At 41.8% G+C, this 25417-nt stretch overlaps 1 protein-coding gene across 2 annotated transcripts in view; it reads left to right on the top strand.

Moving 5' to 3' along the window:
- The window catches only part of NPR3 (natriuretic peptide receptor 3), a 93354-nt gene that overhangs the window by 5221 nt on the left and 62716 nt on the right, over nucleotides 1-25417 (top strand). For both annotated transcript variants that reach the window (XM_018570350.1, XM_018570342.1), the window contains exon 2: nucleotides 24096-24218. In XM_018570350.1, the coding sequence (XP_018425852.1) occupies nucleotides 24096-24218 (123 nt within the window). The remainder of the gene's footprint in view (nucleotides 1-24095; nucleotides 24219-25417) is intronic.

Genomic DNA, 25417 nt, shown 5'->3' with positions numbered 1-25417 from the left:
CTGGGAAGATTAAAAATAAGTAAGGACAGGACGGTGGAAGGGACAGACTCGCTCATATTCGACTGATTGGGCCGGGTTGGTGCAGGTAAGAAATGATTCTTTATGTTTGGTTTTGGAGATGAGCTCATTTGAATTAACAGCCCTGTCATAGTAACATAATTATTCGTAGGTAATATTTGGAGATCTAAACAGCCCTGCAACTAGAAAAGATGGAAGGGCTATATATATATCTTCTATATAGACCAGAATTGACTCTGCTGTAGCCCTAAAAAAGACATCCTGCACCACTACCTTACAAATCACTCCATGACATTGGCACTCATGTCTAACATGTCAAGGCAGGAGATGTTTTCCCTATTCCTCCTTTTTTTCCTTTCTACACCCACCTTCCCCTATACCCCTCTCCTCCCCATCTTTTTAAGCCTTCGTTTTCATTCTCAAACACCCTACACCATCTCCTCTCTGCATAATGACACCCCTCAAATCAAATGTGAAGCCCAATAAAACTTGTATCAAGACCAAATATATAGGCCCTATTGTGTTTCTACTTACATTGGGAATAGCTAATCATCGACCTGTATTTTACTTATTTATTCTACTTTATTTAGTTTACCTTTATGTAAATTCCCAGATTGATGCATGCCAATGGAATGTGTACTGCAATTCACTGCAGTTCAATTCACCACACACCCAAGAATTTACCATGTTTTGATTGTAAAATGTTAGAATAAAATTAATAAACTTAGATTGAATTACATTGACTCTGCTGCTAACAGGTATAATGCTCAGCTGCACATACTGTATCTTTAGCAGCTTTCATTGCCCTTCTTAACGGCCATCCCCTCTCGCCTTCCACACATTCCTGTTGGCCAGTGAAGAAGCCCATCATAGTGATGGGCCATTAAGAATGATGGAAGAGGTTTGAGCAAGCTCCGACATCGCTTGGAAGTGTTGGAGTTTTACCCATTCAGAGAGTACAAGAGCGCATTGAAAGCTGTTATAGTTAGTGCATCTCTTGATCACACTTTTTTTTCTTTAATCACTTTAAAGCAAGCCTACCATCAGAGAAACACAGGGCCTTTCCCTCTAAAACTGTTAGTTGCCTGGCTGTCATGCTTTTGCCTGGAACAAGAATTCACTTAAGAATGATTGACTTATTTCTGACTTTCTTGATCTGCATATTTTTCTGGTTCAGTGACTCAGAAAGTGCAGAGAGTCAGCATAACAGCCCGTTAACTCAAATTTTGGAAAGAGGACAGCAGTGGCAACCCCTTTATTTCTCTCCTGACTGATTTATAAGCTTTTATCAGCTCTACGCATACAGTATCCAGAAAGATTTTGTTGAATGATTTCTTCCCTTTGAAAAATGATCTGAAGTCTGAAGACTTCATCCACTGCCCAAGTGTGGCGATAGAGCAGTCAAAATGATCCTGCTAGTCCAGTTGACCATTTGTCCATCAAGAACTGATCTTGCCTTAAAGTGTATCTAAACCCAAACACACAAAAAATAAATAATGCATTGTAACTTACCAGTTCTTAGAAATGGTGGCTGTAGTATTTTTATTTTCAGAATTTATTTTAATTTTTGACCTGGTTCTGCTGCCAATAACGCACGTCCTATCCTAGTTTAACAAAGCTCACTCACAGCACTGTATCCATGGCGGAGCACCATTGTCACCATATTATTATTATTGTACAGGATTTATATATCGCCAACAGTTTGCGCAGCGCTTTACAATATAAGAAACACATTACAATCACAATACAAGTAAAGACAAGATGGCAAGGAGGGCCCTGCCCCTGAGGGCTTACAATCTAAAAGGGAGGGGCAAGTGATACATGAGGCGGTAGCTGTTTGGGGATGAATTGTTTGACAATGTGATGGTTGAGTGTTTAGGTTGAGTTGGGATAGGCTTCCCCTGTTTTGAACAGCATGTAGTATAAAGATGTGTCCCCTGCACTCCTTACCGTGATTGGACCTGAACAACCGTGCTGCTCGCAGTGATAGTCACGGATAGCGCCGTGTGTATCAAACTTGTGGAAGATGAAGATCACCAGCACTCCAGGAGTAGCTTTAATCCTTGTGCTTATTTATTGAAGGGAAACATAACAAACATGATATAGCCAACATTTTGGTGCCACACAGGGTCCCTTCATCAGGGCAACATAGTTGCCTATGTCTATGTCAATATGTTGCCCTAATGAAGGGACCCTGCATGGCTCCGAAAACATTGGCTATGTCATGTTTGTGATGTTTCACTTCAATAAATAAGCACAAGAATTAATGCTACTACAGGAGTGCTGGTGATCTTTATCTTCTACATGTTTTGAACAACAAACACCTTCTCCTCTCTTCATTTGTATTACATAGAGGATTGTTGCTTTGCAGTTTACATATATTCCTGAGAATATATCTGGGGAAGCTGATAACATTTGCAATTTTGGTTCTGGTGCACTGACAGGATCAGAAGGTTGTTTTATGCAGTTGCAGAAAAGGTAGTTAGCCTAGAAAAAAGAAAACGGTGGCAGCCACCACATATCGGGACTGATGGACTGCAATATATACAATTTATGTTCCTGGGTTTAGATACACTTTAACCCACACACTTGCATACTGTAAATGGAAATATATTTGCATAAATATGCAAACACCATCCTCCATATTGAACATTCTTTCATGCCTGTGAATATACATATTGTAAACAATGCTGCTTTAAAGCACCAGATTTTTTGTTCCAAGTTCAATAGAAAAAGAACACAGTGACCCCAAAAAGTTCATGTTTCCTTAGCCTGACTATTGTAGTCTGAAATCTGATTAATTGCCATGGGTTACTGCACTTTGCACTTTACCCTATAATATAAGCCTGTCTATGTTCTTTTTGCTTTCATGTTAAGTCCCATATGGTATGATTATTTCAAGAGAATCAGTTGAGTTCTTAAGAACACATCGCCTAGTGTCCATTGAGCCTTGATGCCTCTCTCTGACCAAGTAGGGGTCTGTAAAATCCCAGGCATAGGCTGAGGCTAATCTCAGGACAACCTCTTTCATGCTGCTTAGGGGTGATAATGCCATTGGCCACAAAGCGTTAGAACAAGCCTGACCTTCCAGAAGTCAATTTCAGGGGCATACATGCAGCCAAGATTTTACACTTCCTCTGCTAGACAGCAGGGGGCATGAAGATGCATTGGGTGCTCCAAGTTATACTAGCTGCTATGTACTATGTAGATCAGGATTGCCCAAATTGGTTCTCTATAAATAATGTGTAAGCCTTTTGGGTGACAACGTCATTGGCTGCAAAGCTAAATTCACTCAGCTCCAAAGCCCCAGGACCAGCTTGAATATCCAGAAGTCAACCTCAGTGGTATGCAGGTAGCCAAGCTTTTGCACTCCCTGCTCCAGACAGCAGGTGGCATGAAGATGCATTGGACTTGTCAAAGTCTACTACACAGCGTTCAGTGGCAGTTTGCTAACTCCCCACTAACAGCGGCTGAGCATCTAAACACGCCTCTGGTCTGCATTTTCCAACAATGCACTGCAACACACCAAAAGGCAACACGGCAGTGTGAACAGAGCATTAAGAAAATAATTTTTTCTGTGTGCCCATGCAGTAATTGCCAATAACCAAGTCCAGAAATATGCTGGTTATGGCACCTTGTGTGAACGGGTCCTATTCCTTCTCCTCTTTCCCCTGCTCTTTTTATCAGCCACTTGTTACTTAATTTACTAAATGCTGCTGTACTGTTCAGTGATAGACCATAATGACATACTAAAAGGGAGGTATGTAAGGCATGACCCCTGAGCTGTGCAAAAAGCAGAGATCAAACCAAGAGGTCATAGAGAATCCTAGGTCCTGCATTGTGCATGCAAAGCATCTGGGAGGCTTACCGAGAAAGCCACTACACAGTTATGTATGTATGTATGCAGTGTGTTTAAGAGTGTTTGCATTGTAAAAAAACAAAACAAAACTTATGTTCTTTTTCAGTCTTCTTCCCAATTCCCAAAGAGATATGTAGTGTTGTAGCATGTATTTCTTGTATGTATTTGCACATTATTATGTTAGTGTATTGTGCCCAGATTCAACTTGCGCGGGATGGGGTAGGGGGGGGTTGTCGAATCATGGTTGAAGTTCACGAAACTCAAACTTAGCAGCAAATCCCATTGAAATAAATGGAGGGAGAATTCTGTGATCAGATTCTGCCCACTTTTAGGGCTAATAGGCAAACTGCTGTAAAAAAAAAAAAAAAAGACACGGAACCTGTAACAATGCAAAAAACTCCTAAAAAAAAACAAAAAAAAAATAATTAGAGTGAGGACAGGGTTCTGTTACGGCTTTGAGGGCGACATGTAAAATGGACATAATTTCAAATAACAGGTTTGAAGGATGACTTAAAGCTGTACAGTGTATCTTGGGACCATCACCAGCATTTTTGGAACCAGAGACATTCTGGGTCACGGTGTAATTTGGCGGCATATTTTTGGCTGAGGAATTGCAGACAGCAGCAACACCCCAATCTAATTTTGTTTCCTTTCATTTTGGTTTTACTTATGTTATTTTCTGAAATCGTCCTTTGAGGACAGCACATGAGAGTGAAGCACCTCCCCCAACAGGAACAGGAAACACATCAGCAAGTCTTAAAAGAAGTCCTTCTGCTGAACTGGTCAGTATTTGTGTTTCCTCCTTTGGAAACACAGAAATGTTATACTGGAACTTTGGATAGGGGAAGCAGGCCTTCTTTTGTAGCTGTTCCCTTCCTACTATCATTTCCTTAGGGTGCTTACCTCCATGGTGGAGGGTAAAGCAGCGGAGCCTTTTAACTTTTTCATTTATGCCCCTTGGCCCAAACTCCTGACGGGTGCAGATGTGTTCAGCGGCCCCCTCCACAGCTCCATGATCCCAGAAAGCCAGGGCCTCCCCAGCCACCGCCGTCTTGGGAGAAGCAGGGTTCAGGGAACATTTCCCCACAGGATACTGCACTTCTACTAGACTTGAGATGTCAGGTAGAGGCTGGGCCAGGGGCAGGCGTTGGATATTGAGTTCCGGCCCATAACACAAAGGGGGAAAGGATGGGATTCTGGCTGGCCACCTTTGGTTCCGGACTCAGATGCCAGAACCCTGGGCATATAGATAGCCCTTACACAGCGCTGTGTCTTCCTCATCATACACCTGGAAATGGAAGCAGTGTCGGTGATCACAGGCACCAGTGGCACCAGCTCTGTTCCGGTAAGGATTTTTTTTTTCCCCTCACCTTTTTCCTTTTCTCACCTTTTTCCCTGTTGGACTGTTGGAACTTTACGGTGGCTCCTTGTAGTTATGTTTTCGGCGCAGTTGGCTTTGTATTACTAGCACCTAGGGGTCTTGCTGTTGATACGGGTAATAACCTGTAGAGATTCCTCTCTAATTTTATACCCTGAGGTAGTTAACCCCTGCTTTCTACCACATGCAGCTTTTTTGTGTTACATATATTACACTGAGTTTAGGTTTTATTAGTATAACGCTTGATGTATTCAGATGGTCACCTATAAGCATTTGTCATATCTCTGAACCAAGTTTCCAGGCACTTTTAAATGTTCTACCAATGCCTTACATGGGAGTTGTATGATTCAGTCACCTACCAAGTGTGTGTTAAGGTGGACTTTTTATCCTCAGTAAATGAGGCATCTCTTTGGAGATTGGTCCTCATTCAGTAGTATTTTTAGATGACAATCTACAACACAAGTGGATTTTTTTCTCTCAGGCATGGTATTTAAATGTGCTGATGCAGCCATGAGAGTCTTTATGGTTAAAGCATCATTGTCTTGTGATGTAGTTAAACTTATGAATCTCAGTATTTATATTATACTTTGTGCATTTGTATAACTATACTACCTGCAGGATTAACTGTTCAGGCTACAAATTTACTTATTTTTTCTGTACTGTGCAGACAACCACAGCATAGTGTTTTGTCTACAGTGGTTCCTGCAGGGCATTTATGTTTGGATGTACAGTATGTCTTCATCAATGTTACTACACAGGGCATGTGTTATGCCTTACACTATAGTGCTAAGCTTTGTGCAGCGTTGCAACAGTGAACTCTCTACAGGATATTGTTGTACTTTTGCACTTTTGATACTATTTATCTTGTATCAGTGGTAAAGTTCTTACATGACTTCCTATGATGAAGGGAAAAACTATGTTGATGCGGAGGTTTAGGGTTTGTCTCACACCTGCAAGGCCTTATTGGCAGTAGCCAGTTAAAATATCACCAAGCGCTTTGCAGGTCATGTGTGGTACTTGTGCATTCTTGGAGCTGCACCATGATGGTAAACCTTTTGCGTAGCTTCTGTCAAATACTATAGAGGTTTAGGATTATATGTCTTGTGCATTCTATGCATCATTCTTCGCAGCCTATTTATTTTGCAACACTTAACGCTTTACATATCTATTGTTGGGCTCAATGCACTTTTGGGGTGTTCATTTTGTACCACAAGGTTTAATCTCTTCCATGACTTCCTGCGTTATCGATTTGGCAGTCTACATTGTGACAGAGTACTAGGACATTTATTTATTTATTGTGCTTGCAATGCATCACTTTTCACAGCCAATTTATATGACAACACTTAAAGGGTTTCTAGCAAGCAGTAGATATATGCAAAAAGTAAAAAAAAAAACGCTTTAACAGTGGTTTAAACTTATCTGTGTCTTCACTGCTCGCTCCCGTCCAAAAATGTGAAAATTCTCGGGCGGCCGCAAAGGATCTCGGGGCGGGCGAATGCGCAGTTCACATTTTTGGCCGGGACGCGAGGAGGGACGCAAGGTAGGTCTATGGGCGCGTGCACCCGCATGCAGACACCGTGGGACAGGAAGTGCCAGCAAGCCCAGAGGAGTCAGCGATGGATCGGACACCCGCTGCAGCGCTGGAGAGAAGGCTGGAAACATCAGGAAAGAAGAAGATCGGATTAAGAGACATCATTTAAGGTAAGTGCTTTAATTAACGTTGGATGAAGGAAAAAAAAAGTTGCCTTTTAATGTCACTTTAATCCTCTACATGTCTATTGTTGGCCTCTTGCACATTTTGGTGTTCATCTGTTGCTACAGGTTTAATCTTGCATAACTTCCCATTATCTGGCAGTCAATGTTGTAACAATGAGCTAAGACATTTGTATAATGAGCTTTCAGTACAACATTTATAGCTGCTAGTTAATTTTGCTGCACTCGGCACTTTACAGGTCACATGTTGTTCTTATTAGGTATGCTCCGATACCGGTTTTTCGGTATCGAGTACGAGTACTGGAAAAAAAATTCCGGTACTCGCCGAAAAACGAAAGTCCTATTAGGGAGGTTGGGTGGTGTGTACTGACTCGTTAACCAGCTTCCTGATTAGCAGGGAAGCTGTCTCCATGCTCCCTCGTTACCAGGTATACCAGGTATCCTGGCCAATCTGCATCGAGCCGGCCGAACAACCGGCTAGATGCTGATTAGCTGGGAAGCCGGTTTTCCAGCCAATCAGCATGGATCCGGCTTCCCGGACAATCAGGAAGCCGGGAGGCGGGTCATTACTCGCCGCCCAGCTTCCTGATTGGCCGGGAAGCCGGCTTCCCGGCCAATCAGGAAGCTGGGCGGCGAGTAATGACCCGCCTCCCGGCTTCCTGATTGCCCGGGAAGCCGTCTCCATGGCAGCAGAAACATCTGTATCGGTACTCGGTATCGGTGAGTACCGAAAGCAAAACATCGGCACTCGTACTCGATACCGAAAAACTGGTATTGGTGCATCCCTAACTGTAACTATTGCTAAACAGCTTGGTCTACATGTAAATGTGGAGAAAAACAAATCAATACCTGCAAGTGAAATAGAAAAGGAATTCATATACTGAACACTATTATTACAGGCAACATTCACATACACTTACCAGAATTATTTGTCACTTTGATTTTGTAAAAAAGACTTTCTACAAATGATCGTCTATATTGGAGAACAGGAGATAAATCAGGGGTCTAATATACCCGTTGATGTCTCCATGTAAAGAACCTATCGCCTCCCAATGCTATCACATAGGGGCTTGTAAATATATATTTTTTTAAACTTTAAAAAAAATAAATGTAAGAAACCCCACTGCCCCCACCATCTGCATGGGAATGCAAACACGAGCAAGAACATAATTTTAGAGCATCACCTTTGGACAATTTTGAGTACCATAGCTTTTCACCATTGCATGGGTGTGAGCAGTTTTAAGGTATCTATGTACTTGACCCCATCTTTTATATTTTCATTTGTGTGCTGCCATTTTTTTTATTCTGCAGGGCCTCCTCTTTCAGAAAATACATATTTGTTTGGAGGTTTAAAGTAATTTTCTATCCCAAAATTCTGATTTTAGGATGTGTGTGTGCAAAACATTGCTCTGGTTCTCAGATGGCTAAAGATTCATTTGAATGTGTTGTAGATATAAAGGATGCTTCTAGCGATACACAGGGAGGGCATTGACTTCTGGACATCTTTGACCTACATATTGATCTGTGTTTCCTGGAGAGCATATCCTGGGTCATCGTTCATGAATAGTGATGTACGTGACTAAATGGGTGTATAGTGAACTCACAATACTAATATCTATCAATATTTACAGGAACTGACAATAAGAAAATTATGAACTTAAAAAAAATACAAAAAAAACTGTCCAAACATTTTAGTCAGTGAACCATATAATCTGTACAATAAAGTTGTGTGCAGTAATTATGGAAACATTGATTTCGCTGCAATATTACTGATTTCGCTGTTGGTAAAATTTTACAGAAGTGGAAACTCTCATCTGCGACCACTGAGCTATGAAATGTTACCATTTTGGTGAAATGCATCAAAGTGAATGAGGAAGACAAAATGAAAGCACAGAACACGCTTTCTCCTCATATCAGCATGTTCCTTGTTAGCTCATGACTACTGCAGCACAACTAACTGGCTCCCTTTACTGTCTTACTCTCTCCCAGCCTGAACTCTTCTGCACAGGGGATTGCAAGAGAATAATAAGTCAGATTCAGGCACCTTCTTTGCTTAATTGTAAAAAATGCATTTAATGATATATACAGGAATAGAGAGCTGTTTTTCTGTCTACTTGGAGTTCAGCTCTAAGTATTAGCGTGTATTAGAACCTTGAGGGTTTTTTTAGGTGGCCATAGTTCAGCTTTTGACTCTATCCCATCCTTTAACCTTCTTGGCGGTCTGATTATTATTATTATTTTTTTCCTTTTTTGTTCTATCTTTTTTTTTTTTACTTTTAAAATTCCCGCGGTTCCGATACCCTGCGATGCGGACGCTCGCAAGGGACAGAACCCGGAAGATGGATGCCGGCATCGGCTGGAGGACACATCGGGGATCGTGGACAAGGTAAGAGACGCTACGCTGTAATCCCGAGTGTGGCTCGGGGGTACCGCTTATGGTACTGAAAATTAACCCCGAGCCACACTCGGTAATACCGCCAAAGAGGTTAAAGTATAATTAAAGCCTCTGGTTTTTTTGCATATATCTACTGTAGCAAGCAGTAGATATATGCAAAAAGTTTTTTTTTTTTAAACAAAAACGCTTTAAAAGCGGTTTAAACTTACCTGTGTCTTCCCCGCGTGCTCCTGTCCGAAAATATGAAAATTCTGTTTCAAAGGATCTTGGGGCAGGCGCATGTGCAGTTCACATTTTCGTCCGGGAGACAAGGAGAGCCACAAGGTAAGTCTATGGACGGCGTGCACCCGCATGCAGACACCGTAGGACAGGAAGTGCCAGCAAGCACAGAGGAGTCAGCGCTGGATCGGAGACCCACAGCAGCGCTGGAGAGAAGGCTGAAAATCACAGGAAAGAAGAAGATGATCGGATTAAGAGACATCATTTAAGGAAAGTGCTGACATTAACATTGGGGGGAGGGGAAAAAAAACTTATCCTTTAATGTCCCTTTAACAGCTTCTCACATCCACCTCTGCACCTCCATAAATTTCCAGGTTAATAAGACAATCTGTGTTTTAATTGTTGTGGTCTGTTTATAGCAGTGCGTTGGCTCATGTCCATCAAACAGTGTGATGTGAAACATTTCTTTTTTTTATTGTGTGCCCTTACTTAACCGTGTATGTTTCCTTCCAATAAACATTGCCTTCACCCTCAGCTTTTTCAGGGTCTGTGGACGCCAGCCAACCAGGGAAACATTCCAGTCTCGATCTAGTACATGCTGGTATAGATAAGGAATTTGTGGAAAAAATGCATCAAGTAAACAGCATTCAACTGTATTCGATTAAAAGTGGACTTTTTAATTTATCATTAAAAAAAAGTGCTAAATGTAACACTGAGTGATTAGAGGTTGAGGACAGGGGGGTGCATTTATCGCATATTTGTAGGCTTACATGCCAACCTTTTGTTTGCACACTGCCCCTCACCTTCCTGCCTCTTCCAGGAGGTTATTATTCTTATTATAATTATACAGCGCTTCACAATACAAGGAAGACATTATAGATACCATACAATTTAAGGCAAGATGGTAAGGAGGGCTCTGCCCATGAGAGCTTACAATCTAAAAGGGAGGGACAAGTGATACAAAAAGTGGTAGCTGTGTGGGTTTGAGTTGTTTGAGAAAGTAACAGTCTAGCGGTTAGGTTGAAGAGGGATAGGCTTCCCTGATGAGGTGATTCTTCAGGGATCACTTAAAGGCAGACCGAATAAGGGATAGCCGAAAAGGTTGAAGTAGGCCGTTCCACAGGATGGGAGAGACTCTAGAGAGGTCCTGGAGGTGAGCATGGGAGGAGTTGACAAGGGAGCTAGACAGCAGGCACCACCATTAACAGAGAGTTGCAGCAGATATTCATTGAGGATGGAGCCAGTGGATTAAAACTGTGTACATGTATGGAAAAAGGGAAAGGATGATAAGAAGATGAGGTCATGATATTTTGCCTTCTCTAAGTGTCATGACACTTATGTTAAAATAGACATGGGAAAGGTTCCTATGCCCCCTGACAAATGTGAGAAATCACCTCCCTGCCCCTGCCAGGAGACAGAGTCTGACCTTCCTGCCCCGGCTTCTTTACCAATGAACCAGTGCTTTATACATGTTATCTGACTTATAGTACTTGCCAATGGGAATGTGTCGGAGGGGGAGAATTACCTGGCTTTTGGGGAGTAGAGGGGGCATTCCAAGCTGCTTTAGATATGGAAAGTGACCTCTAGGTACCTACACCTATTTTTGCTAGCAGTAGAATACCTGTTTTGCTCGACTGTGGTGTATGAATGCGTCATGGGATTGAATTGAGACACTGCATGCATGGTCTTTCTCGAGGAAATTTTGACAAGTGGCTTGATCGAAAATAGTTCACTGGATTGGGGACAGGTGACTATGTGACCTGCAGGGAAGACATGTGCATTACATTGTAAGGTGCAAAGCTTTCTGCCTTTTAAGTATGGCTGGTAGCTTAACCCAGCCTTTCCCAACCAGGGTGCTGCGGCACACCGGGGTGCCTCAAAATGTTACAATGGTAGGACTCTGAAGGGGGAACTCTGATGTAAAAGGGAGATTCCAATATGAAAAGGGGGCTTTTAATGTAAAGGGGGGCCCTGATGTTAAAGGGGAGGGTTATGGTGTAAAAGAAGGGAGATTATAGTGTAAATGGGGACTCTGATGTGAAGGGGGTACTCTGATTTGAAGGGAGGACTTCAATGCAAAGGGAGGAACCCCACTTATTTGTTTGTTTTTGCCTGTGTACCCCCTTACATTTTAGACTGGGGTGCCTCCAGATTTTTCATACTTTTTAAGGTTGTTGTGGCTGAAAAAAGGTTGAGAACCACTGGCTTGACCTATTATCTCAGCAGCTGTCTATACTATTGACATACTAATACAGTTATTGAAATAAGAATGGACCAGCAGGATAAATAAAAAAAACACATACAGTACAAATTCAGTATTTTCTGTTAAGCTTCATAATGATAGCTTAACGTGTACTGACTAAAACTGACACAAAAATACTTACTGGTGGCTGTTAAGTTCTTCCAGTAAGCTAAAAAAAACCTCTGCAATTGATTATTAGACTTTTCCGTTTTCCCATAGAGAATAATCCTGTTATTACACAACTGCCGAAAAAAGAAGTTTCCTGAAGATCAGAAACAAAGGAGACCTTTCTCCAAATATTCAACAATACAAAAATTCCCTTGCACTTGATCCAGCTAGTGGGCGCAGAAAACATTTGTTAACTGTGTCCAACATTTCAATTAAAATCAGAGGGATTTTTTGCAAATATAGCTGTAGCCACACAGTCACAGCAATGCACTTCAGTGCGATGCCTTCCTCCTAAACTATCCGAGCTCCCAAACTGTGACATATATAGTAATGAATACATTGAGAAATTAAGAGCAAGCGTGCTCTGGAGGGAACCTAGTCCTTCTAAAGGGTATGTTCAGGCATTACCCAGATATGCCCCCAAACATTTCTCTCTTACACTCTAGATCAGGGATAGGCAAACCTAAATCCAGCCTTCCAGCTGTGGTGAAACTTCAAATCCTATCATACATAAGCCTTTGGGAGTCATGCCTTTGGTTGTCAGATTCTTGCAATGCCTACTGGAGTTTGTAGTTGCGCCACAGCTGGAGGGCTGGAGTTTGCCCACCCCTGCTATAGAGCCTGTCCCAGCATTATTTTTTCTGTTATCTTGTTCCTGTAATGAAAAACTATTTCCGCTCCCCAAATCTTTGTAGGGGCAGCTGCTTGAAGCTTAGTTCTTTTGGCATAGGCATATCCAAGAGAAGTACATCTGCCAAGAGCCCTTTACCTACATGCAGTGCGTGGGCAGGCTCTATGGAATCAAGGTAGCAGTACTGTTAATATACTGTTTTGCTGGGAAATAAATATATGAATGTGGAGTAGGACAGAGAGGGGTGGGTTCTGTAGTCGAGCATGCAGGGCTGGCATCACTGTTTAAGATTTCCCATGCATTAGAGACACTGTGTTGTCTGCCCAAAATGAACGTTAGGAGCACACAGGGTTTCCGGCATATGAAGAGGCATTTTTCTGTACTTACAGAATGTTGAAGTGATAAAACATGGGGAAATGTGCATGTACCACAGACATGAACTGAGCATGTATCTTTTATTTTGCCCCAACAAACACTTTAAAGGTGCAGCAATATGATATCTTACAAATCCAAGAACTGTGCTCCGTTCCACCCATTCACCTCCAAAGCACATTCCTACTTACCTGACTCTGCCATCGTGTGACCGTTCCACTTCAGTAGCAGACTGTCTCCAGTGGTCTGACCTGTTCCCCTATCACAGGAACATCTACTGTGTTCTTATCAACATTGGTCATGCTTCCTGCTTTGTACCAGAGCAGTATCTGAAATGATATGTAGGCATGTGGAAGTACCCGCTATGCCCTATGAGGAAAGTGGCCTGAAGCAAGCATTTGTTGAACAACTATGTATATTAAAGTGTAATCATTGGTGTAGCCATACCGCTTAACTGCAAATGAGATTGAGAGACACCTTCTGGCATAATGTGTTAGGCAAAAGACATATACCTGCCACGCCCCCAACTATGCGGACCTTTAAGAATATATATTTCACAAATTATTGGTTAAACCCAGTATTGCTTTTTGTGAATTATTACTTTTTCTTTATACTGGCTTTTCCCAAATATCAAACAAGAAAATTAAGAGATAAGATAGACATCGGTACATCAGACCAAAAAGAGGAATTTGGCCCAAAAGAGGGACAGTCACATTAAATGAGGGACAGTTGGGAGGAATGGTGTAGCTGGGCACACATGGACTTCAGTGTAAAATAGGAACCAAGCTGCTGAGCTTCAATCCCATACCATTCTGGCTCCAGGTTTAACATGCACAACTCCTATAACTCCCTCTGCAGCTAATATTCCCACCACATTATTCCCTGTACCTAAAGTATATAAGCCATATTGTTTCTGTCACTGATACTGACACTTTTGACTTGCTGCTTCTATAGATTTACAAATACAGATTCACGTAACCAGAAGCTTTTTATTTTGAGTCCAATAGTCATATGGTACCGCATTCAGGCCCTGAGGAAGGGGGATTTTTGACCCCTGAAATGCTTTGGCTGCTTCTTGCTTTCCTCATTGTCATATGTGAAAATATTAAACTACTTTGGGCTCTCAAGAAGTTTGGCACCCTTATCAACTCAACTAGTTCTTCTCAAGACTTCTCAATTGGTGTGACTTCTACCTTCTGGGGGACCACCAGATTTGTAGAGAACTACAGAACCCAAGCCATTCAATTGGGCAAAGAACTGTTACACCCTTAGTTGAAGCAATGGCAATGGATGGCCTTTCGCACAACCTCTGCAGGCCTTATCTTATTTTGAATTCTGGATTGAGTGAGAAGCCTATGCCAGGTTTTTATTGCTTTCCGGCACCGCGCTGGGGAAATAGCAAGTATCCCTCCTCGCTCCAAACGGAAATCCCAAATAATATACCTTTGTGGGTGCTTAAATGACCTGTGAATGTCGACACATGGTGCCAAGTATTGGAAATTAGTCACCAACGCTCCAAGGTCCAGTTTATCATTCCATCTTTATTTGACATTCAGATAGACATGGTTTTTACATGCATGTACCATGAACACGCATGTGATGCCATTTCTATCTGAACGTCAAATAAAGATGGAATGATAAACTGGACTTCAGAGTGCTGGTGACTAATTTACACTGGGGACATTCCCCTCACTTCCTGTCTTGGTGACCAGCCCCACTGCGACAGGAAGTGAGAGAAATCATCTTCTCACTGTAGACAAAGACAATTCAAATAAACGCAGAACTCCGGGAAATATCTTTTTGGCAAACCTACCAGCTTGGCTCCATGTAAGTATCCATATCTGATATTCGGCGTGGTGCTGGGAATGCTGAAATTCACTGTAGTAGTCTGCGCTTTATACAGAAATACCTGCGATCTTTCAGGTGTGGCTCCAGCAGCTTACCTTCTACAAACTGCACACAAGGAATCGCTCGCTCGGTACCGGCGTCATTCAGAGATGCTTTGTATTTTTTTTTTCAAGGAATAAAAGGCGTTCTCTGATTGGATGAGATGGAGAGAAGGGGTGGATGATGCCACGCTTTCATGGATCAGAAACAGAGGTTTTCGATATCCTTAGGAATTCTCAGGCTGCATTTTTATGCTGTTGTTAATGGCACATATGACAGATGCCTCTTATCTGGAAACATCTCCTTTATTTACATCTATTAAATAAACATTTGTTTCTTTGTTGGTCATCAGTCACCTTGAATACAAGTGGTTGCTATGGTTTGCTGCATCGTTGCATGTTTCTTTCAAGGAATAGAAGGCGTTCTCTGATTGGATGAGATTGAGAGAAGGGGTGGATGATGTCACGCTTTCATGGATCAGAAAGCTCTTCCACTTGTTGTAAGGCAGCACCAAAGCTTTTGCAGACATTTTTTTTTGCTTCCCAATATTTTGGCTTATGTTCAGTGTACCTGTCACTTCCAGATAAGAGGCATCTGTTATATGTGCCCTTAACAACACCATAATAATGCAGCCTGAGAATTCCCAACAATGTTGAAAACCTCTGTTTAGTTCATACCAGACATCTCCTTTATTTACGTCTATTAAATAAACATTGGTTTCTTTGTTGGTGTGTCTGGAATACAAGTGGTTGCTATGGTTTGCTGTAGGGTTGCACAGATACCAAGTACAGTACTCGGTACAAGTATGAGTACATGTACCGATACTTTTGAGCTCCAAGACTAGACTAGAGAAAAATTCAAAAATTAGGAGGCAGCTGTCATTTGCAAGGAGCACACTGAGCTCCTGGGATTTGTACATCTCTGTTTTAATGTATGATTTTGTTTTTATAAATATAAATAAAGAGATGCACAGATACCAGTTTTGCGAGTACGAGTACTGGTACTTGCCGAGTACTTACAAGTACGAGTACTGATAAATTTTTGTTTATTGTCATGTGACAGTTTTTCTGAAACAATATCGACTAATGATTTCAGGACAGTGCTGGAGCGCCAGAGCCAGGTCCCTGCTGCAACCGCTGCCACCCTGGTAGTTCTCATGAAAATGCCAAGTATCTGCACTGGTACTCGAAAAGTATCTGTGCATCCCTAGTTTGCTGCATCTTTACATGTTGCTCAGCATTACATACATGTAGTTGTCTATTAATATCAAAACGCTAAGTGATGTTGCCAAAAACTCTGTCTGCCTAGTCTGTTGCCGGAGTCCTCCAAAGCCGTAATGATGTGTGGATGGTGAGAACTTGAAGTTCCCGTACTTTCTGGCACAATGATTGAGGTCTCTTAATTAGATTCTTGTTAATAATGATTCAGGCTACTAACATAAGTAGGTCAAAGTGAAGGGAGGAACTTTTCCAAATTAGTAGTACAAGGTGTGCAACATTTAAGGTAAACTCTAACCAAACACTGAAGCTTACCTCCAGGCAGATATAAAAGACACAAATGAATGCAGCCGTGTATTCATCAAATGTATTTTTAAATGCAAGCAGTGTGAGTACCTGACTATGACCTGGTACAGGGGCGTCCCGAGGCCGGGTGTCACCCGGAGCGGAGACAGGAAGACACCCCGCCTTGACGTCATAGCACATGGTGATGGGCGCCGGCAGAGAGGAGAAGACGTTCACCCGGCGGGATGAGGTATGCCTCCAGGTCCCCTCCTCTCTCCTGACACTGTCGGTCTCTCAGTCCATGACCGAGTGCCCGACTTTTTAGAGGGGGTGACACCAAAATGACTGTCACCTGGGTGCGGCCCGCACCACACTTGTGATGCCACTGTCTGCCTCTTGCTGGCCCTGTACAGCCCTGACGCAGCACATGGAGCCAATCAGTTGTGTTGCATTCCTCATGTGCTAACAAGGAACTGCTGATTTGAGCATAAGAGTGACAGACTGATTCTCATTTCAAAGTCCAATCACAGGTTGGGGGAGGGACGAGACCTGTAAGTGTTAGGTAACTGCAGCAGAGAAAAATCACGTCTCTTGCCCTGCCAGACAGGGCTGTAATGTGTGGTAAAGCTGTGCAAATCTCAGCTCTGGATAGCTCCGAGCGCCAACAATCATCCTACATTCAAAGGCTGTTAAATCGCGTTGTTTATCCATATCTTCAGAAACAAATCACTTCTACTGTCGTGGTAAACAACCTGCTTCCCTATTTATAATGGTCTGTCCCTCTAGCAACTTCAGCGCAAAATTATAACTAATTATAGATAATTTGCCTACAAACATCAGGTGGTCATAATAATCTGGACACTCAGTGTATATATATTTTTTTAAGGGATTCACAACATGAACATTTTGGATTTAAAGGGTTAGTAGATGGAGTTTGATAGGCTGAGTCACCTGCTGATTCTGTTTGTCCAGTTTGCTAGGAGGAGGCGGAGCCCATCTGCCTATTGAGGCCATTCTCGGCAGTTACAAACAATCTTTGTTACACAATATATTTGTGAATGATATTGCAAATCCAATGCATGTTTTGGCAGAATTCTTGTTTTTTAGGGACCCAGTTGTTAAGACCTCTGTGTTTGACTTCCTGGGTTTGCACAGGTCCTATTCATTGTGCTGGAAATATAGTGTATTGTTATTATTATCAATAAATAAGATGAGCGGAATCACTACCACTGTAGCAGGTGGAGCAATGCCAGTCATAGTCAGATCTCTGTCTGAGAAAAGCTAACTTTGGCCCTCCAGCTGTGGTGAAACTACAAAACCCTTTAGGCTGCATTCAGACACATTTTCCCGTTGGTTAAAAAAATACCCCTGTGTGATACAGAGATAAAGACTGCCCAAGGTGGTTGCTATCGCACCTTTGCAGTGCAAGAATGGCCCAATCAGGGCTGGATTTCCATCGCTGAAGCCTGTAGGGACACCTATGTTGCCCAAAGGCAACTCACTTTAGCAATATATTGTGACAATGTGGAGGTAGTCAAACCTCATCCCTCTAGCTGTGGTGTAGCTAGAATTTCCATCATGCATCTGCCTCTGGAAGCCATCCCTGTGGCTGTCATAGTCTTGCAATGCCTAAAGGGTTTTGCAGTTTCACCACAGCTGGAGGGCCAAAGTTTGCCTACCCCTGAGATGATTGTATTTTATTTATTTATTTATTTATTACAGGTGTGAATGTACACTATAATAATATATAGCGCAGACAATTTACGCAGCGCTTTTACATAGTGTACATTCACATCAGTCCCTGCCCTCATGGAGCTTACAATCTAAGGTCCCTATCTCACATGCATACATACAGGGCCAATTTAGACAGGAGCCAATTTACCTTCCAGCATGCCTTTGGACTGTGGGAGGAAACCCAGACAAGCTTAGGGAGAACATGCAAACTCCTTGTAGCTAGTGACCTGGTCAGGATTTGAACCAGGGACCCCCAGTGCTGCAAGACAGAAGCGTTAACCACTACGCCACTGTATTTAAACTGATGCAGAAATGTGTGGCCTCTTATGCCTCTTCTTCTCTGCTGCCTAATGGAGCAAACTTACTTTGCCTAATGTTAAATGCAGTCTTGAGCCCAGTAATCGCAAGTTTTTCCTATTATTATTATTATGATTATTTTTATTAATTAGTATTAGTGCTTGTTTTCAAGAAGCCATACATAGCCTGGTAGCTCAGACTACCAGACTCCACCTACTACTAAACAGTTACATGATAAAACACCTTTATCCTTGAATCATTTCAATTCTTCTTCCTGCTTGCCATGGTCACATGACCAGTGCTGAGGCATTGGTCACATGATTTCTGCTAAGAAGAGAATTAGTGCTCAGGTAGAGCTTCTGACTCACCTACTTTGCTTTAATGTCATGCACACAAGAACCCTCAGCAGAGACCATCTGAAAGACACCAAATATTGTATTGTAAGTCTAGAATCCAACAAAATATTAGCATTTCTCAAATAATCATAAATTGTGGAAAATATATATTTTATAGTACAGTTGGACAGCTTATAAACCAGGGATATTTCCAGGGACTTCTAAAACTAGAATTGTCCCAACAAATTGGGAAACATTTAATTATTTTAGGGATTAACTGCTTTTGTCTGTATTGGTATCGGTTAGTAGTGTATTATAAAAAAAGGACAAGTGGCCTAGTTATTATAGTCCTATACAATACAACCAGTGAAAAACCATAGGAATGACCTTGTGTCTACACAGTGACTGAAAAAGCTGTAGGGTTAAGTATAAACACAAGTTCATGGCTATTACATGACATAGGAGACAATGAGGCAAAGTATTCTCTATTGATTAAATGTATGTAAAGCCCCATTAATTAAGCTTCTGTTGACCCCATTCATGAGAAAGTTCCCAGATTGCCTACAGCAAAACTCTTTATTGACTAAGGCCCATTTGATAATGGCTCAGTTTCAAGCAAGGGAACAAGCTGTGTTTCATGGCAATCAGAACAATAGCAGAGGTTGTTGTTGGAAGAATTCTGGAGCCCGGCATTCTACAAAAGTAGGTTCTCCATGGCCAAACAATTAACTGGTCTGTGAAGGTTTAGATTTCATGATAACTCCGAGTATAAAGAATGCCAGGCAACTGTATCACGCTTTGTAGTGCTCATTATTAAAATGACCTTAATAGATAGAGCTTTAGTGTGTTGGTTTGAGTTTTGACTGTTTAACCTGTTTTATCCGCAGTTCCCAGTTAACTAGAGTTAAGGTGCCGACATGCTCTGTTAATGGGTTTACGGAATAGAATATGGTCTGTTGGTATAATTTTAAAATACACCTGTATCCAAATAATGAACATTATGCATGTTCAGCACTAAACGTCTGTTCCATTGGTTTCTTCCCCTGATGCACAATCTCACTTCAGGGTTGATGTCAAACAAAACAAATAAGGCCTCTCTGCTGTTTAGGCCGCTGGATTAGTTTAGATCTGTCGGGCAGGGACAAGCAAAGTATAAAGAAAATAAAGGATGTACTTGAACAGTATATTTTTCACCCCATCTACACTCAGGTGGATATGGCTTTATCATAAAGAAAAATGCAAGAAAGTAAAAACCTCCCTAGAGTGAACTGTACTTGGGTGTCCCTTAAATTACAACTTTACCCTTGCACTCCTTTAATAAAACCCCCAATCAATCCTGACTGCAGGCGGCCTGGGCTTAGTGGGCTATACTTGCCTTCAGCCCTGATCCAAATGACAACTTTACCTTTGTTGTCCTTTAATAAAACCCCCGGTGCTTCTTGAGTGCAGGCAGCCTGGGCCTATACTTGCCTTCAGCCCCTAATCCAACTGACAACTTAACCTTTGTTGTCCTTTAATAAAACCCCCAATCCCTCCTGAGTGCAGGCAACCTGGACCTATACTTTTCTTCAACCCCCGATCCAAATGACAACTTTACCTTAGTTTTACTTTAATAAAACCACCAATCCCTCCTGAGTGCAATCAGCCTGGGCCTTTACCTACCTTCAGCCCAAATCCCTCCTGAGTGCAGGCAGCCTAGACCTATACTTACCTTCAGCCCCAATCCAGATGAAAACGTTACCATTGTTGTCTTTTAATAAAATCCCCAGTCCCTCCCGAGTGCAGGCTGCCAAAAAGTCTGTTCTACCTAAGACCCTACCTGGCAAATTAATTTTTCTGGCTATACATCTGTCTTAAAAGTACTGTCTTATTTATAAACTGTTGTTCTCTGTAGACAACAAGTGCATAGAGAAAGACATCCACTGACATCTGCAGCCTGCAAGGTTTGTTTATTAACAAAACCTCATGTAAGCTCCATGCTATTCTGATCGGTTCCCGATTTATAGAGATCAAGAGTGGTCAGCGTTGTTGCAGTTTTACAAATAGGATGGTAGATTACCCAAACGTCCTGTTGAACAAAGTTATGTGCATACATTTCCTTGGAGCCCTGCCGGCATTTTATTGGGTATTTTTTTACACTGTCTAGGAGGCTTGTTTTTTGTTTTTTTTACCATAGCACCATAATATATTGGAAACATTGTGTTAGAAAATATTACATAATGAGCCCACGTGTTTTCACTTAACAGGTATATGACATCTTCAGTACATGCAAACCACATATAAAGCCCAGTGCAGTCTTGTTTGTTTTAGGTATTCCGCATGGCTGCCTCTACTGGGATTTTCTATGCACGAACATATTTTAGTTAATCTTTAGATGCCAGGGGCACATGCTGGTTTCATCTAACGATAATTTCCAGATCAATTATTTGGAAATGCCAAAGTATTGCTTTGCTTGTATGAGACTTCTGATTGGTAGTTCTGGAATGTATATTACTCAGGGATTAGACTGACCATCTTGTCCACCATGACAGCATCATTATGTTTCTAAAATGTTAAATGGCTCAGCTTATGTTTATGCCGTTAGCTTTTTAATGGACTGGAGAGCTAATTTCAGCACTCCGCATTTGAGCAAAAGGGGAAACGGAGTCACTGAGTCAGTTGTCAAATTGTTCCCACATTTTAATATTTAAAGAAGATAATTGATTAGATTGTATAGGAGTTACATTACAATTATTTCTAGTGGGAAATCACAGTCTTAAAGAGACCCTGTCTCCTTTCTTTTTGCTGGCTGCAATAAAGATGTTCAGTTACTTGCATACCTTATTGATATGATCCCCAGATGCCCCAGAAGCCTCTCCATTGCCATGGCCCAAATTGTCCTTTGATAGCTGCTGGGTGCCCCCATCTTGTTTGTGACATCTGCAGCACTCGGCATACATCATACATTCAGCCCCTTCACAGCACTGTATACTCCTGTGCATGGGCAGCAAACAGCTGTATGGGAGTGAGCTAAGCCTTAAAGCTAAACTCCAGGCAAAAACTTTAATTTAAACATATTGCTCAATTGCCACAAAGGATATAAATCTACTTTGTGTGCACCAAATGCCTTTCTATACTCAGATAATACTTTTGTAAGAGTAGCATCCCTTTTATGCTGTACATAGCCTGTGCGGAGATCCGAGCTGTGGGGGGACCCAATAGGCCCCACCCACTACAGACTGCCTGCAGAAAACTACAGGAAGGGGGCGGATACAAGACCAGTCACCCTGCACAAGGAAAGAGAGCAGCAGTGACTGGTCTTTATTACAGGAAGTTTCTGCATAGAGGCAAAGTTTCACACTGGATTACTGCACAGATCTAGAAGAAGTGCACAAAGCACAGCAAGGCTCAAGTTAAGATATACATGCCTTTTGTATATTTAGCAAATATTTGTTGGAGTTTGGTTCAAAGAAACTATGTTTAGTTTGCTAAACCAACGTGTATCATAAACATAAACAGTTGACATTAATGATGTATTAACCATCATGCTTAAGGTGGTTGTAGCTGTATTAGCTGCATTATTACTCTTGCAATGACCTATTAATGAATACAGAGCTGCAGTACTTTGCATTCTTTATATCTTTCTGGGGTTCTGTTCTATACATTGTCCGTGCAATTTCACAAGCACACATCAGTATCTTACTCTCTGGCAATAAATGGGTGTTTGGGTTAAAGCTAGAAGGTCACATTTGTGTTCACATTAATTCCAAAGTCATCCCTGTACTCTGCATTTATTTTGATATATCCTGTTTACTATAGGCAGAGGATATTTCAAGTGGAGGCAGTAAATCACGGCACAGTAATATGACCAGTAGTGTAGTGAGATGAGAGCTCGGCCCCCCCAACACCTCATTTACATGGAATGTGCAACAGACAAACAAGCCGTCTGCTATTTACATAAAATGATATTTATCGGCATGAATGCCTTCGTTGTGCTTGTCCCGGCCTCACTGCTGCTTAATTAGGACATGCCAGCATACAATAAGCTTACAGCCTTCAGACTGGGCAAATGTACATTACAAACAGCTGCCACTGTTCCAGATCTAGTTCTGTTTAGACAGTGCAGCATGGCTGTATACCTGGTTGTTCAGTTGTTCAGTTTTGGTGGCCCCCCAAGTTTTGCACTACAGAAGCCATGCTGTTATATGTAAATTAGTTGATCTCCTAAGCAAGACCCCCAAAGTATATTTTATCTGCTTCCCCTGCCTTAAAGTAAACCTGTCACTAAAAAAAAACATTCTATAAGTCAGTGGTTCTCAACATTTCTAGGGCCAGGACCCCTTATAATAATTTTTTTAAAAACGATCGCAGGGAAAGGTTTACTCTGCTTGATCGAGCAGATTAAACCTTTTCGGGAGCCGCTATCTAATAGCAGGAGACACCCGGCGACCCCTGGCAAATTGTCATTCGACCCCCAATGGGGTCGCGACCCACAGGTTGTGAACCGCTGCTATAAGGCAACCTTTCCTTTTCCCTAGCCCACAAAAGATCAATGTCATCTATCATGTACATGACACTAACTTTAGTCATCAATTCCTCCACCTACGCTGGATCTTTTGACCTAGAAAGCAGGATGACATGATCAGATTTTAAAATCCAGGTTTTTGGTACTTTCACAATTTGTTATATCTGAATGGCTTATTTTCTTGTTTTCAAGATACTGTATATAGGAAGCTGTCAAGCGATTTGACCTAAAGATGCCCATTAGCTTTTTTTAAAGGGCCTTCATATCATCATTGTGGCCCAACATTCCTTGACCGAGGTAGACACTCTGTTGTGCCTGATGGTACTTGTGCTTGTCTAGTTCTTTTGTGCCTGAAGAGACCCCTGGCTCAGATTGTTTACCGGTCCTCAACCTCTGTCCAAGCTGGGATCTCCCAGTACTAAACCCTTAACACCCTGTTATTCAACTATCAGATACCATAGTCTCTGCTGGTTACTGTGGTTCTGGTATTGGACTATGGAATAGGAGGGAACAGCTTAGCACCAGTTGGAGGTAGCACAAAGCTCCTAATCCTAATATAGAGAAATGTCAAGGTACAGTGTACTGCCTTGGCTTAGTATGCAGGCTCCTCCTCAGGCACACAATAACTAATCTAAAGACAATTTACCAGTAATGCCAGTTTATACAATTTGGTGGACCTATCACCTTCACTTTAAATTTGTATGTGAGATTCACCATACAGTCTGTGACAACTCTTCTACTTGGCAATGTAATATTTTCAACAGATATGTATTAAGTTTATACACACAGTGTAATTTCATACTTCATTGACTTTGCCATTGTTTTCTTTCTTTCTCTTCAGTGGTTATAATGTGTGCCAGCAGCGACACGGTCAGATCAATTATGTTGGCTGCACATCGACAAGGACTGACCAAAGGGGACTATGTTTTCTTCAACATTGAACTCTTCAACAGTTCGTCTTATGGTAAGTCAACTGGGCTGGGTTGGATTTCAGTTTTTTTCTAAGGGTGCATGTGGTGTACTCTTTTAGAAATTGCGCAGATGGAGATGTAAAATCCCCAAAAAAAGATAATTAATTGAGAAATGTACATATATCCAGTCTCCATCTAATATCTGTCATCAGCTTAATGTCTGTGGACACATTTAAAGGGTATATTTATATTTTCTACAACCAATCAGGCTCTATGTCCTTGCATTGTTCTGTCATTCTAACTTGTTTTCAGGCCCTGGGAGCTGGAAGGGCAAACATGCAGAGGGCTTACAGAATAAAGAAACCATATGGAGGGCCTCAGGTGTGTGATCATGGTAAATGTCCAATGAATAAGGCAGGTGGAACAGATAACATTTAGAAGGCAAAGGGAAATAAAGTTGTCCCTAGTGTGACTAAGCAGCGGGGCGGTAGTGAAATATATGAATGGCAATATATGAATTACAAATATTTTAAAAGGTGAAATAGGTTGACACTGCCTGCCAAAAATGACATGCTCTAAAAATTTTACGTGACATATGGATAAGCCTGAGTGACCTTTTTTTGGCTTTTAGGTGGGCAGTTGGGGGGGGTTGTGGTAAAAACACGGATCGACCATCTGTTTTTACCGCCCCTATGCCGCCCATTTTAACAGGGCCTTAGTGTGATGGGGGGTCTCAGTGACCAATAGGGAAGCCCTAGGAGGGGTATGATGCCAGCGCTCACCTTTCACACGTAACTTTAGATTGTTTTGACATGCAGCTGTTACAGAAGGTGACCTTTACTTGTGTATTTTTTCATTGTATATTCAATTTGAATTGCCCACAGCAGTAACACGTTTTACTTTAAATCCTCCACTCTGGGCCAATGTTTGGTGAACTATCCTTGTTTGTGGAAAGGACAGTTAATAAGCAGATGAGTCATTGAGAGAGATTCATATCTGCTTCTTAGGCAAAGTCCTGGAAAGCTTTGCAGTATGTGAGTCTCCAAGACTGAAGGTGTATACCGGCGGAGCTAATCTCATTCTGGCATTTCTTTGTAAATAAAGTCTAGTCCTTGAAAGAGCCAGATGCTGCCCTGCACATGATGAAAGTAAACTTAGCTGATGGCGTTTGAGCTTGATTATTAATCTAGTAAATCGGCAGTTCAGGGTCTTGTGGCTAATTAGGAAAAGCAGCATTTCTTGCATCATTTTA

Source organism: Nanorana parkeri, unplaced genomic scaffold (genome assembly GCF_000935625.1).
Source record: "Nanorana parkeri isolate BGI_ZX_2015 unplaced genomic scaffold, ASM93562v1 scaffold38, whole genome shotgun sequence".
Classification (NCBI taxonomy): domain Eukaryota; kingdom Metazoa; phylum Chordata; class Amphibia; order Anura; family Dicroglossidae; genus Nanorana; species Nanorana parkeri.
Note: the sequence above shows the minus strand (reverse complement) of the source record. Positions and strands in the feature narration are given on the sequence as shown.